At 45.5% G+C, this 14,370-nt stretch overlaps 1 protein-coding gene across 1 annotated transcript; it reads left to right on the forward strand.

Moving 5' to 3' along the window:
- Nucleotides 1–11,191: 11,191 nt before the first annotated feature.
- id1 (inhibitor of DNA binding 1, HLH protein) lies at nucleotides 11,192–12,342 on the forward strand. The gene is made up of 2 exons (XM_086041977.1): nucleotides 11,192–11,676; nucleotides 11,768–12,342. Exons 1-2 carry the CDS (start codon nucleotides 11,314–11,316, stop codon nucleotides 11,801–11,803), a joined length of 399 nt encoding a protein of 132 aa, XP_085898103.1. The 5' UTR covers nucleotides 11,192–11,313; the 3' UTR covers nucleotides 11,804–12,342.
- Nucleotides 12,343–14,370: the final 2,028 nt, after the last annotated feature.

A 14,370-nucleotide genomic window follows, 5' to 3' on the forward strand; every position in this document is an offset into this window, starting at 1 on the left:
TTTTATTTTCTTTTTTTCACATACTGTACTTACATCTGGATCTGATACACAGCTCAGATGACAGCACCTTTTGTTTAAAAACATCATTTTTTCCTGTGAGCTCAAGTGTTGGAACATATGACTGACAAGTGTGCTTTGTTGCCCGGGAGTGTCCTATTGCAGTGATTCTTCAAACAGTTAAATCGGAGTCTTTACACAAACATGGACAATAGCCAGTACAAGCATTTGGAACGTTCTGGATCAGGAAAAGGCCGCTGGTGTACTAGTTAAGTAACAGAAGTTAAACGCGCGGACCGAGAGAAACATTTTAAGAGCTGTCGAGCTGTTAAGAAAGACCCTGAACCCTAAGCAACTTTTAGTGCCATCAGTAACAACCTCCGGAGAGCAGGTGTGAAGGTATGTCGCAATCTAGCGCTCACGAACAGAAGCACAGAGGCTACGCCGGAAGATACAAAAGTCTAAAGAAAAAAGGAAGGCTTGACGAGAATTTTTCCCAAAAAAAGTGCGGATATAAGCCGCCCAAAAAATTCATGGACAAAGTTTTATGGGCTTATGCCTGCCTTCAGTTTGAACAATTGATCTGCATATGGTACAAAACATACTTAACAATACTTAATCGGTCATGTGACGTGAAGTCTAACCCACGAGAGAAAATGAATTGTATCATCTCGTTTATATCAAAATCATACGCTTTTCACCTTTGTACTCTCGTGCGCGTCTTGTCAAAATTGTTTAGTTCTTTGCAGTGCTGTATTTTGGTCGCTACTTTGCCGCAAATCTGTGACTTCATGTGCGCCGATAATGTTATTTTCAACAAACCAGAGCATGGTCCTTGACGACTTTTATTAGCAGGTCTACTGAGCTGCACCTTGCAGCTGACAGATGGTCGAACATCAAGAGAAGGAAAAGGGTTTTTTTTTCTCTCTCGCTTTCTCTCTTTCATAATAAACTGATAAAAAAAAAAAAATGTGATGATACCACCCATGGCCACCTATGACCCTTGCACAACTTAATGATATCCGATATTAGAGCTGTCTCAACAATTCTGACTGTAGATTTTTTTAAATCCTCTCTATTGATTTGAAAATAGATGTATTATGATTGTGGGCGGAGTTTGCAGAGGTGTAAATCACGCATGCTTTATACATCATAATTATTAAAACAGGTAGATAGGGTATTAATCCTGTGAGTGACTTCGGTTATTAATTTTATCGCGATAGATAGATAGATAGATAGATAGATAGATAGATAGATAGAAGCTTAGCAGATGCAGTGAAGCGAGGATGTGACAGTTTCGATGCGCCTTTCCCACAACAAGACTTTAAAATTGGAGTAGTTGCCGCATCCCCAAGAATAGAGCACGTATTCACAGCCACCTGTAGGACCCTCTCAGTTCCTGCTATGGCTGAGCGCGAACCCATGAATATGAATATACTGAGCGATAAATAGAATACCTATGGGGAGGTAAGTGGTTGATGAGAAATTCCCCAGTGAAGTGAAGAGGCTGTCGACATCTTTATCTATTCAAGCAATTGAGGGCTTTGGGATATGGCTTGAATACTGACTGAATGGTTAAATCCATCCACAGCCAAGCTCGCCACAGTGCCCCGGAGGCTAAATGTGTTACCCAGGGTCCCTAAGGACTGTCCAGTAGTCCTCTGTGTGGTCTGCCCCCCCCCCGCCCCCAAACTGAGGGCCGAGTCCGTTTTCTGCCTCCTTGTCCTCCTTTGATATCAAGAGTGCTGGAATGGAGGAGTAAAACCGCAAAGAGGGTGGGAGAGGGTGGGGATGGGGGGGGGGGGGTGGGGGGTTGCCGGGTCTCCCTAGTTGCCAAGCGAACGCCATATGGGCAGCTCACTGGTGTTACTGGGGGCCCAGGGCTGTTCCCAGAATTCACATGATAATGAAGCCCGGGGCCATTCAGAGTGCCGGCCTAAAGCTGGGCCTAAGAGCTTTTGATAGCCCCCGGCAGGCTGTAGGCCTGCCCACCCCGGGCCCGGCCAGCTTTCCTGCCAGGCCTAAACCACCTGTTTGATTTTCCCAGGGCCCTGCCACAGTGCAACGGGATAGAGGGGAGCAGGGAGGGGCAGCAAAGGAATGCCTCACGTTTTGTCACCGAGTGTGTACTTCCCATTTACTTCCTCTTTATAATCCCGCAGCCCTCCCCTCGCATGCATTCACAGTCGGTCACATAAATATAACCTAGATGCTTCGCACACACACACACACACACACACACACCACCGGTCTCCCCTTTATCAACACAGTTCCCGGGAGAAGAATGAAGTTTGAAAGTAGGGCACCTTCTGCTGCTATAGGAGCTTCGCACAAGCAGATTCCTGGAAGCGGGCCCCGGATGCGTGTCTCTTACGTGGGAACCATGGGACCACGCTCCTGGGCAGGGCGGGGGACCAGTTGGGGTGCTACGAGAAGGTGACGGGCGGGGGACGCGGCGGATGAAGCGATGGGAGTGTTGAAAGAAAGAGAGTGAAGCCCCTCCAATTGCCGGGGGGGGGGTCGATATGTATGTTTACCGGGGGCACATTCCTTCATCGTGACAATGGCCGGTCGGTAATAATAACACCGGCGCAGACATGGCAGACGGCCTCAACTACTGTACGTGAAAACGAATCAGGCGTGACGAAAATCCCTCAATCTCGCTGACGAATCAAACAGTCGCCCGCAAGAGCGATGATTTATTGATTGCATTTTTCTAGACGACTGCCGCGCCAAAACGTGTAAAAATCCTGATGAACAGAGCTCAATTCCGTGGGCGAGGTTCTGCGGTGGCTGCCGGTGAAATCAAGCGATCCGAGCGGCAGAGCGCAGGCGGTGTTACAGGCGTGGCGCTGTGTACTCTGCGGCCACCTCTGGTTCCCAGCGCCAAGGCGGGGCAGCGTTCCCGCAGTTTAACCTGAACTGCCGCCTTGCTAAGGGCTAAACACCTGCGACGCAGTCAACGGAGTGAGGTCGAAAACGGCGGGGGGAGGGGCGGCGCCTCGTCTCATCTCACCTAACAGAGGCGCCACTTTGACGCATTATTCAGGCGAGGCGCTCTGGGGACGACAAAGTACTACAACGCCTACACGGTTGCAGCCCTTATAGACGGTGACCAGAATACACCTGTCGCACCTGGATAAGCCGATCCCCCCCCCCCCCCCCCCCCGCCCCCCCACCTCGACGAAGGGAAACAACAAACAAGAGCGGAAACCCGAGCGCGGGCGGACACCGAGCCGCGCCGAGGTGCGACTTAAATGTCAAGAGCCCAACAAAAACCTCCCCGAGGCCCAAATAACTTGATTATAGCCGCTCCCACAATCAAAACAAAAGTGTCGGGGCCCAATCTGTTCACTGTCAATGGCGGCTCTCATTTGTCAAGCCCATCCAAGAAGTTGGTTCTCAGGCGACTTGCACAATGCCCGGTGACAAACAGGAGGGCTCTCCTTTTAGCCCGGCCTGCCACCGGGAAGCCCATCTGAAGTATTAATCTTTGGGTGGAAGAGTGGAGGAGAGGGCTCAGCCTGGCCCAGCCATTGTCCCCGGGCCCGGGCCCTCTGAATGGGGCTTTGTCAGATCCCCAGCTGCCACTGTCCGAGCTCCGTCTTTGGGCTCGGGCTCCCATGTCCCCCTGGCCGTGCTGACTGGACGCCTCTGTGCAGCTGCGGCCATGTGAGCGTTTGTTTGAGCGCCGGATGAGGCGGGAGGTCAGGTGACGGACGAGTGGTCTCACGCGCAAACGGATGGCTCTCGCCCCTCATTTTTAACTGCCGCCGCCGCTTTCCACGGAATCTCCCGCAACTCCCGCAAAATGCTCAGTAAAATCAATACACAGAACATCGTGCGAAGTTAACATACGCGCAGAGCCCTCTGCGCTTCAGAGTAATTACTTCCTGACCTTTAACCTTCCCGCTGTGGTTAAGTCCAGTACAAAGCCCTCTATAACTTTTTTTTTTTTTTTTGCACCGCAAACTGGTTTCATGTACACGTCTTGACTTTTGTTTTTTTAAATTCAATTAGCTTGAATTATTTTATTTTTTTTAGGCAGATTTGTTCGTTTTTATTCGTTTTTTTTAATACTTTAGTTGAATTTTTATGAGTTTTAGTCTTAGTTTTCTAATATATGGAATATATGTCCAATGCAAGATAAAAAAAAAAAAGAAGGTCACTAAGTATCTTCTAATAAAGGAACGTAAAGTACAATGCTGAAACGACCGTTTGACCTTCCTTCTTCCGTATGGACGTACTGCAATACAGAACTAAATACATTTAAATTGAATGCCAAAAGCTCATGTCTGATATTAATTCAGAAAGACGGAAATGAAGGACACATTCACTGTAACTTATTTTGATAAGTTTTACAACAGTGTCATTTTGTTTTCTTTCTTTCAAAGTACTTTTCATTTCGACTTCACCCCATTTAACAAAAATGTCTTTTCGACTTTAGTTGTTTTGTTAGTTTTTTTCTGAACCATGATAACCTTGATCCCGTTGCTCATGTTGCATTCTTGTATTGTCTTGGTTGCTCAATTGATTCTACTTGAGAGATTGGATGATAAATTGTTTTTCTGGCTATTAGCCCTTGCGGTTGCGCCGTATGTGTTGAAAGTCGAATAACCTTCCAATCAATTGAAAAAAACAAATGACCAATTGAAGGAAATATGTCTTTGGTCTTCACCCGCCCACAAAAGGAGGGGAAAGGTGGAGGGGGCGGCTGGCCAGCAGCAATCAGGCCTGTCCCCCATGGGCATCTTCTGGCTACCAGCTGGGAACAGCTGGTCCCCCTTCTGCTACCAGCGGACCTGGACTCTGTTGGAGTCCTGGCGAAGAGATGGCCTCACAGGATCTGACAAGCGGGTCGCATTCAAACATAGGCAGCCTTTTGCTACAGGAGAGGCCTCATTAGGCTACACTTACAGTTTCTAAAGAGGTGCGCCTATTGTTCACTGTATAACCACTGGGCCGCTCAGGACAATGGGGGAGCTCATCGGGTTGTGTTGTCAGTTTTACTGTGACCTCAATGCAAAGTCAGCCCGTCCGCTATGTGTGATGTCACCGGCGAAACGGTTTGCTGGAAGAATGAACAAGTCGGGGGAGGGCTGAGGTGGCGTTGGGAAAAAAAAATTGCCGGTGGTGGGCAACGGAGTTGGGGGGGGCGATGACCAGCCCACGGAAGAGGGACTCGGGCGTTATTAAATTCGCAACAAGCCGTAACACTGTCTCCCATTGTATTTACCACCCCCCCCACCCTTGTCTTCCCCCAAGCCCGTAGAAAACACTAGCAAGCATCTCCTCCACCTCGCCCCCTACTCACCAAACTCGAGCCGAGCGCCCCCCCCCACCCCCCCCCCCCCCCCCCCAGCGCGCTCGCACCCCCGACTAAAGCTCTCTCTCCAGGCAATTGCCACTGGAGTGGAAAGTATTCCAGAGTACAATGTCGGTGCTCTCAATGGGTGCTTTAGCATGCCACCAGTGCGCTGTCACCAGCAGATGGGGAGCTAATTAGAAGCCATTAAAGGGCTTTGATAGTGTGTGTGGGAACCAGGCAGTGGGAGATGGCCACCGGGGTGTAAGGAGGGGGACGTTTTGGGTCACACACACACACCCCCATACACACATTTAGGCGAGAGAGCAAACCGTCGCTGTCGGGCCAAGGACGCAGACCGCAGGACACCTGCGGGCCTTCAAGGATAACACGCAGATAGTACAACCTGCGCAGTGGCACTCACAGAAGGGCACCCGACTACCCAGTCGACCGGGGGGGGGGGGGGGGGGGGAGAAACGGCTCAACGGTCGGCTCCGGCCAGTCTGCGCTGCTGATGACACATCTCTGAACCGGGACTCCCACAGGAAGTGAATCCCAACCACTGGCCCTCAGTCATTACAGAGGGAGGTGCCAAGCCACACCACAGCGCACCAGCATCTCCAGGAATTCAGGCGGGGTAGCGTGTGCGCAGCAGCTGTCACAAACGACGACACAAAAGCGCATATTCTACTTCCTGTCCGGGGTGGAACGTCGCGACGTGTCCGTCATCAGTCAGCCGCGATGTGACAATGCGGTTGTAGCTGACGCCACGCACGCACACACGCCCCGGTCTCACACGAGCCGCTATGCTCACCTGCGCACCTGCACACAGGTGTGATCATTATAAAGCAAACAGGAAGAGCCTGACTGGGAACTGGAAACTGAGCGCACAGCTGCGAGGAGACGGCCAGTGTGTGCGTGGGTGTGTTTGTGTGTGTGTGTGTGTGTATTTCTTTCGTTTTGAGTTTTGTTTTTCAAATTTAGTTTTAAGAAGCTGTCAGATGGGTTTGTTTGTTGTTTTTCATTAGTTTTAGTAGTTTTCAAAAACGCCTCGCTTCAGTTGAGTTTTTATTAATTTCAGTATTAGTTTTAGTTTTTTTCATTTCTTGTGTGCGATATTAAAAAAAACATCACAGCAATTATTGTGTAGTGAAAACGCAAAAACATTATTCTAAAAGCATTTTAAAAACAACCATCCATTAATGAAATTCGGGTGTTGTGTAACAATCCAAAGACTTTGAAGTACAATAAGCGCAGTGCATAGTACTGCTTCTCAAGGTCGATGCTAACATCTTAAATAAAGCTAGCTTGGTCTCGCTTCCCATCGCTTGTTTGCCAAGATAGATAGATAGATAGATAGATAGATAGATAGATAGATAGATTGTCTGTTTACATGTGTTTCTACGCTGTTTGTGTTGAAATATCTATCTATCCTGGTTATAGCACGGCAACTATGGTGTTTTGCATTATGTGTTAGCATTACGCTAGCGGACTATGCTAAAAGCAAAGTTGTGTGGTTTATTAGGAATAAACAAGGTTCTCTTAATTCTCTTTTTGGCAACAAACAGCTTGAAGCCTCTCTCTTTTTTTTAAAGAATTGTTCACTATTTGTCAAACTGTTGCTTGTTTTGAAGAGAGCTGAGTTTGAGTCAATTTCTTGCTAACAAGTCAAACCGAAAAAAAAAAAACCCCTGCTTGCATCTTGATAAACTTGTAAGTCACGTCACACTGGGTTTAGCACTGCATGTTCAAAATTAAAAAATCAACTCGATGAATGAAAAAATAATGATGCAACTGTCATATTTGTGTTGCTGATGATGTCATCTGTTACTGAATTGATTTCCAACAGCGTTTCTGAAACACTTCTGTCCAAGAAACAAAAAAGATTTATTCCCAGTCGCCTTTATTGTGACTTCAGCCACTTTCATGTGTCAGGAAGTAGTAAGACTGCGACTGTATTGTCCCAACAGTAATAAAAACAGCAGCAAAAGTGTGCTGGAATGTCCCATTTCCTCTGAAGGAATTCCTGCATCAACTTTTCCCGGATACTTCCTGTAATGTGCTTTACTCGCACAAGTGATAAAGAGGGCGTATTATAGAATATGCTTCCCCTCGACCGAGTGGAACAAAGTCTCCAACAAAACAAAACCCCCAAGAGTGGCCAAGATATACAATGTTCTTTAAAAGCCTTTTCTGCTGTTTGATGGCCGCAGGATGTTGCGACATACCGTCACAAACGGTAGCCTGTCAGCAAACATAAAATAGAGGTAACGGGGCAAACATCTAACGGGCCCACTGGGAAATGAATCCCGTGCGGGCGATGAAGGAGGGATGGGGCGCCGCCGGCGGGCACTGCCGTTCTGTCAGTTCAAATCAGGAGCTAATATGCTTGGCTCTTCTTCGGCCTCCTCTGCCTCTTCCCTCTGTCTCCTCTCGCCTTGATGTGCTGTAAACAGGCTAAAAAGGGCCCAGCTGTGTGGAGTTATTGTTGGTGTCAGTAGGAAGTGCTGATAGCTTTTGCAGCTGAACAAAAGCTGGATGAGGGGAGTGGAGGGGTGCTCCAGACACTGTGGCTCCAGCCTAGATTCTCTCCCACAATCCCTGCATCGCGCTCCCATTGTTCTGCCCACCCGGCCCTCCCACCGCCCTGTCAGCTGCGACCTGGGACAGAGGGCAGGCTGGGGCAGGGGGGGCGGGGGGGGGGGAGAGAAAAGAAAGTTGGGGAGAAAAGTTTTTACAGGTTACTGCAACAGAAGGAAGAAAAAAAAAAAAAGCTTTGGGGTTGTGAGATTGGTTAAAACAAAACAATGAGTCATGGCTCTTTGAATAGCTTTTTAGACTGGAATAAGGATGATTTATAAAAGGTTGATAAAAGTATTTCACATATTGCATATCGTCGCTGTGCTGTGAATAACGCTTATCTCCAATTTTGGATTTTTTTTTAATTGTCACTTTAACGCGACATCTGTAACGCAGAAACCTGATTCATGTAAAAATTAAAAAATGGAAAAAAAAAATTAGATAAGTGGTTTTCACAGGACAGTAACGATATGTTTGAGCAAGGCAGGCATACCAAAATACTGTCAAGAAAAATGCACAATAATGATGAGTGTCATACACTAAGATAGAATATGTAGCTTTGCTGGAAAAAAAATGATTTGCAGAATTGTTCCACATAAAAAAAAACTTGCACATCCTTTGATTTCTGCTACGCTCAAATGGCATTTATGCACCTGTTGGCAAGTATTTTGGCACTCTTCTCAGGAGAAAACTGCTCCGGCTGCTTGGAAATGGGGCCTTCTCCAGAAAAGCATGTTTCAGCTCCTTCCATGGAGGTTCAAAAGGGTTTAGGTCAGGGCTCACCGAAGTACTCGTCAGACTAGTCCAATGTTTTGTTCTGAAACATCCTTCACACCTCAGAACTGTAATGCTAACCATTACATCCACTGGGCTGTACTGGATATTTGACGTCATTTTAGTTTTTCAATATATGTTGTCATCAACGGCTGGTTCAAGAAAATCAAGCGGAACAACAACAACAGTAAATAAATTAGAACAATAAAAAAATGTAAACAATTGCTTGGAGAGAATAGAGCGATGGGGAGTAATTAAGTCTTTTGTGTAGACCTTATTTTAGAGAATTTTTTTGATAATTTTTATTTCCAGTGATTTTTTTTTTCCCAAACATGCTTAAAAATATGCTATAGCTCACATCTCAAGTTTTTACAACTTCTGACAAGTATGCAAAAATGAAATTACAATCTGTCCATTTAGGAAAGTTGATGTGCAAAGACAACAGGAAAAAAAAAAAAAGCCCACGTGAAAGTGATCATGTGAAAGAATGCAAGTGATGTATGTTAAAATGCGAATTCAGATCCTTCCTTCCCCTTCCTCCCTCCTCCTCATCCTCCTCCTCCTCCTCCTCCTCCTCCCGGGCTCGCGCTAGTCTAGCGGCGCCCTCGCAGGTGCGCTGGGCGGTAATCTCATCTGGCTGCTCCAAGGTGATAAATGAACGACAAAGCTCCGGAGCTGGTTTGTTCTCGAGCTGCAGGTGAATGGCGGAGCGAGGCGGTGCGAGTTCTCTTGTTTGACGTCTCCATGGAGACCGCCCGAGCGGCGCCAGGCTGACAGGCGTCAAGGCTCCAATGAATGGGTGACGTCACCGCGCTGGCGCCTGCCAGTCTGCGCGCTGCGCGGGCTTGTTTGGACAATCGGAGAGGGAGGGGGCAGAGCAGCCATGTGAATGTGAGGCTCGACACACACTGCAGAAACATGTGAAGGAATCTGCGAAAAGTTAGAAGCGCCACCAACACTGCTCGTCTTGTCCATGCGGGAAAGGTTGGGGAAAGAGGAGAACAAGCGAGCAGAAAGACAGCTTTGAGCTCGAGCCGTTCCCCAGCGGGGCGGAACTAGTCTAGTATTACAGAGGTACCTTGATTTCGAGCTTGGAACCTCAATTTCCCTATTAAAACTAAGCGAATGAAGTCCAAAATTCATTTAAACCACTATTGTTGTTTATTTTTATACTCTGCCATTTTGAGTTATTATATTTATCTAAGTTATTTCATTTGTTGTTGCACTTTGTTTTGGTTGATGCACTACATATTGCTTTTGCACTTTGTTGTTGCAGTTTTTCAACCAAAAATAGCACACCAGTGGAATATCTTTGATACTTTTAGTAGACCTACATGATATTCAGGACCTGTGTCCCACTTTCTGCTTTATCACTTGGAATATTGTTGATATCCACCCGAGTCTGCTCTTCATTTTTAATTTATTAGACTCATTACAAAGACTCATAGGAAAATTCAACAATGGATGATCAATGTGGGATGAACGATTGTGTGTATTTGGGGGGCATATATGTGGAAATTAAGCATATCTTGCAGAATGTATGTATGTTTATATCTCGGATTACTTTTTGGACAGGATACAGTATATCAATATGGGATATTTACAGTATGTTAATTTCTTCTCTTTTTTTTTTTTTTTTTTTACTGAATGTTCAAAATAAAAGGTTCAATTAATTAACACCACTTTACGTGTCCCTAAACGTATTTTTGACTCTGATTTCAAACATGTCTTCAGTTCTATTTTCTAGCACAAGAGGTTTTTGAAATATTTTCTTTTTTGGGGGGAAGTTTGACCTATAAAAGCTTGCACTAAAAGAATTTTACTATGTACTATAATTTTTAACTATGAGATTAAAAAAAAATGTCCACCTGTTGCTGAAGCTAACCCTCAGTTAAAAAATATTACCAAATAATATATGATTATATTACATATTGTATTGTTATGATATTATTATTATTATTATTATTATTATAAAAACATGATGTGCTAGAGAAAAAAACGAGGACAGATTCAGAAATTGTAAAAAAAAAAAAAAAAAAAATCTACAAACGTTTGAAGTTAGAATTTGTGTTCCAGCGTAATCAAAATGACTGGCAGAAGTCCCAAAGTGAAATTTCGCTTCGGGCTTCGTGGAGGCGTGCACGGAGCGGCTCTGACTGCAGCGGTGCACATCTGCAGCGCCTTCAACAATGGCCAAATGTGTGGCAGCCTAATTAACACGGCGCATTCATTCATTCATTCATTCATTCATTCTCCCACCGCAGCACCCCGTGACTGTCCCCCAGGCAATCTCCACCTGCAGAGTCCCCAAGCCTCGCAACGGACAGCTGGATTCCCACATATTAGCCATAAAAGACACACATTTGTTTCCATTTGTAACGCCATCCCTCAAACAGATTGGAAATCCCGATAACCAGGCGAGCTCGCCGATTGGACGAGACGTGAGCGCGTTCATACGAAAGCTAACACGCCATTGGCTGAGCTCCGGCGAGGCCGCGCCCCCTCCCTGCTCTCTCCCTATATAAATCAGTATGCCTCTCCATGTGGACGTTGCGAACTGTCAACATTACCTCGCTGCAATCTCCGAAGGGGGAACCATCGCGCTAACACGCCGACTTTTATTTGGGAAGTACGAGCCGAAAACTTTTCCCCTCACCATGAAGGTCGTTGGATCTACTTGCGCCCTGAAGAGCAAAGTGGGCGGCGAGGACATGGTGCGCTGTTTATCCGAGCAGAGCCTGGCCATCTCCAAGTGCAAGATCCCGCTGCTGGACGAGCAGATGAGCGTCTTCCTGCAGGACATGAACAGCTGCTACAGCAAGCTCAAGGAGCTCGTGCCCACCCTGCCCACCAACAAGAAAGCGAGCAAGGTGGAGATCCTGCAGCACGTCATCGACTACATCTGGGATCTGCAGGTGGAGCTGGACGAGCCGGAGAGGAGCCGCCACCAGGCCGGGGGCGTGCAGCCTCGCACGCCGCTCACCGCGCTCAACGCGGAGCTCGCCAGCATCGCCGTAGAGGTGATTATGATCTCCGAATCTCCACATTGAATACGTCACAGCGGTGTCTGCGTGCTCGCGGTGTCCTAATCGTCGGTGTCCTTTTTTGCAGAATGGCTGCTCGGATGACAGGATCATGTGCCGCTAAGAGCTTTCGCGGAGCATTTCGAGCTTCAACAAGGTGTCCACGAAAACCTTGAACTGTTAGTGCAGGTGGGGGATAGGGGGGGGGGGGGGGGGGTTCCCACTCCCAGAGAAACAAAAAAAGCTAGAAGCGTTGCGTGGACGTTCTCGAGTTGGAGAGGGTGTCAAAGCAAGAAGTCACCCGAGGCTCTCGATTCATCAAGAGGGTCCAGAGTGAGAGGGAAGAACCAACGGGTGGGCTCCACAGAAGACTGGGCTGGCCACTGGGACTAAACCAGACGAGTCCAGCGCAACCAGCAGAACCTGTTGCATGTTCTACAAAGCTTCTGTTACATTCTTGTATCTTGTGCAAACTATCTGAACAACAAAAGAAAAAACATTCCACAAATTTGTATTTTTTTTTTTTTTTTTTGTAATTCTCAGATTCCTGAGCGACCAACTGTATTGTATATTACAATGCCACATTATGTGTGAACATATTGTTTTCTTACAATGTCCATTTTATTGCTGTTTTTTTATTAAAACAAGACAATTATTTTTTAACACGTCCCTCTGCTCGTGTGTTATTTGCTTCTTCTACACACACACACACACACACAAGAGGCTTTAAGCACCGATTCCTTATCCACGTGTGAAAACTTACACTTGGCTATGATGACACTGTGATGGGCCTTATTGGAGCAAAATGTCAGATGGAATGCGCTAGTCGGTTTTAGAAGCCTGCCATCGCACTCAAGAGAAGCTGTGAAGTCAAGCCAGTGAGTGTTACATTTGGTAACATCAAGCCAAAAGCTTGGTGGTCAACACGAAGGCCCCGGGCTAGTTCAAGACTTCGTTTGGGTCTGTGTGGCTCATTATGAGCGATCAACTTACAAGAGGATGTTTCACTTGACTTCACTTTTCACTTGAAACATTGAAACATTTCAAAATGGGGTAAGAGTAAAGTAAGCATGATATATATTATTATTCTTACACTTTATAAGCGTCCTTTAGAACTTGTAAAGTGTTTTCATCTTCTAGACTTGTTTTAGCTTGTTTTTAAAAGTCATTATTTTATGTTCTGGGTCGCTGGTTCACCACAGGGTGAATGTAAACAACCCACCTGAATATAAATTGGAACATGTTGCTGTAAAGTCTTTTTTTTTTTTTTTTTAATATATTGCTACACAAACTACAGTAGTTCATTGTGTCTTGTTCGTAATCTCGAAATCTCTTCATTACATTCAATATGTGAGAAACATTAATAGGCCATTAATTTAAATTAATCAAATGAAAAAATAATTAGGTTGCAAACCTAAGTCGGTCAGGGATGGCCATCTGATGACAAATTCTAAGTAGCCTCTTGATTAATTAATCCCCCCCCCCCCCCACCTCATATATGTATATCTATTTTTACAAACCCCCCAAAATCTTTAAAAATGCTGATAAACATTCATTATATGTTTTTTTCACGAAAAATGAGTGTAAATATGACAAAATATTGAAAAAAGAAAATAACAAAAAACATCTGCAAACATGTGAATCCGCAGGTTTCAAGCCGTAAATATGTAGGGTTCAACTTTAGTTTTAAATTGTAATTTCACCAATCACCACTAGTCCTAGAAGATATGTCTTAGTTGCACTTTCACTGTGTCTTATATTGCCCTATACTACAACATAAGTAGGCCTAATTATTTAACGCAGTACCTCAATAATATCAACATTTTGAGTGAGTTGTTTTTGGTGAAAAAAAAATGTGCAAAATTCATTTTTGCACTTAATGTAGATTTGCTGTTCCCCAGTTTTGTGCTGTCCTTGAATGGTAATTTTTATGCAAGACACCCCTTGGCACTGGAAAAAAAGAATTACAGAAGCCTATGTGGTTATTTTGTTTGCTTTAACCTTTTTTTTTTTGCTGGTTTAGGATAGTGGATCTTTTACACATGCAATGAAAAAATATATTATGAAAAATGAAATGCATTAAGAGCACCTGTTTAGTCCATATTTAAAATAGGTTTTTTTTCATACATCGGCTAGGAAGTGTGTGGTCCTATGTGGATCCCTCCAGATTTTAGGTTACCCATCTTTGACCTAAGTCATAATTACAGTAAATATTTGTATGGAAAGCACTCATAGGTAAATCACAAAATCATTGTCTTAACAAGAAATGTGAGCGTAAGGTCTCGCACTGTATGACAACGTATTCTTCATCTGCTGCGGAAACTACTGTATATGTTCGTATGTCGAAACACCGTATGTCGACGTGATCGTATTCCGATATCGCCTTGTTTTGTGACGTTTTGCGGGAGTTTCACACGAGGCCTGAGGTCAAATGACAAGGCGTCAGTCAGCACTAAAAGTAATTTCCCTGAGTCAGGCGTCACTTCAAGTTTTTGTTTCAATGTGTTCTGCTGTAAATCAACATGTGCGGCGCACGGGTTAAAAACAGGCTCTGGCTTTAAGATCGCGTCTAAGATTTATTCTGTCTCCCTGGTGCAATGTTTTTCCCATTTTCCCTGCGGTGCGATGCGCACAGCTGCGGGCCGGCGTGGCCGCCCGGGCGCCGTGTGATTGTGTTTGTGCGATAGCTTT

The sequence above is a fragment of the Filicampus tigris genome, chromosome 9, assembly GCF_054856515.1.
Source record: "Filicampus tigris isolate MCC_2025a chromosome 9, RoL_Ftig_1.0, whole genome shotgun sequence".
Lineage (NCBI taxonomy): Eukaryota > Metazoa > Chordata > Actinopteri > Syngnathiformes > Syngnathidae > Filicampus > Filicampus tigris.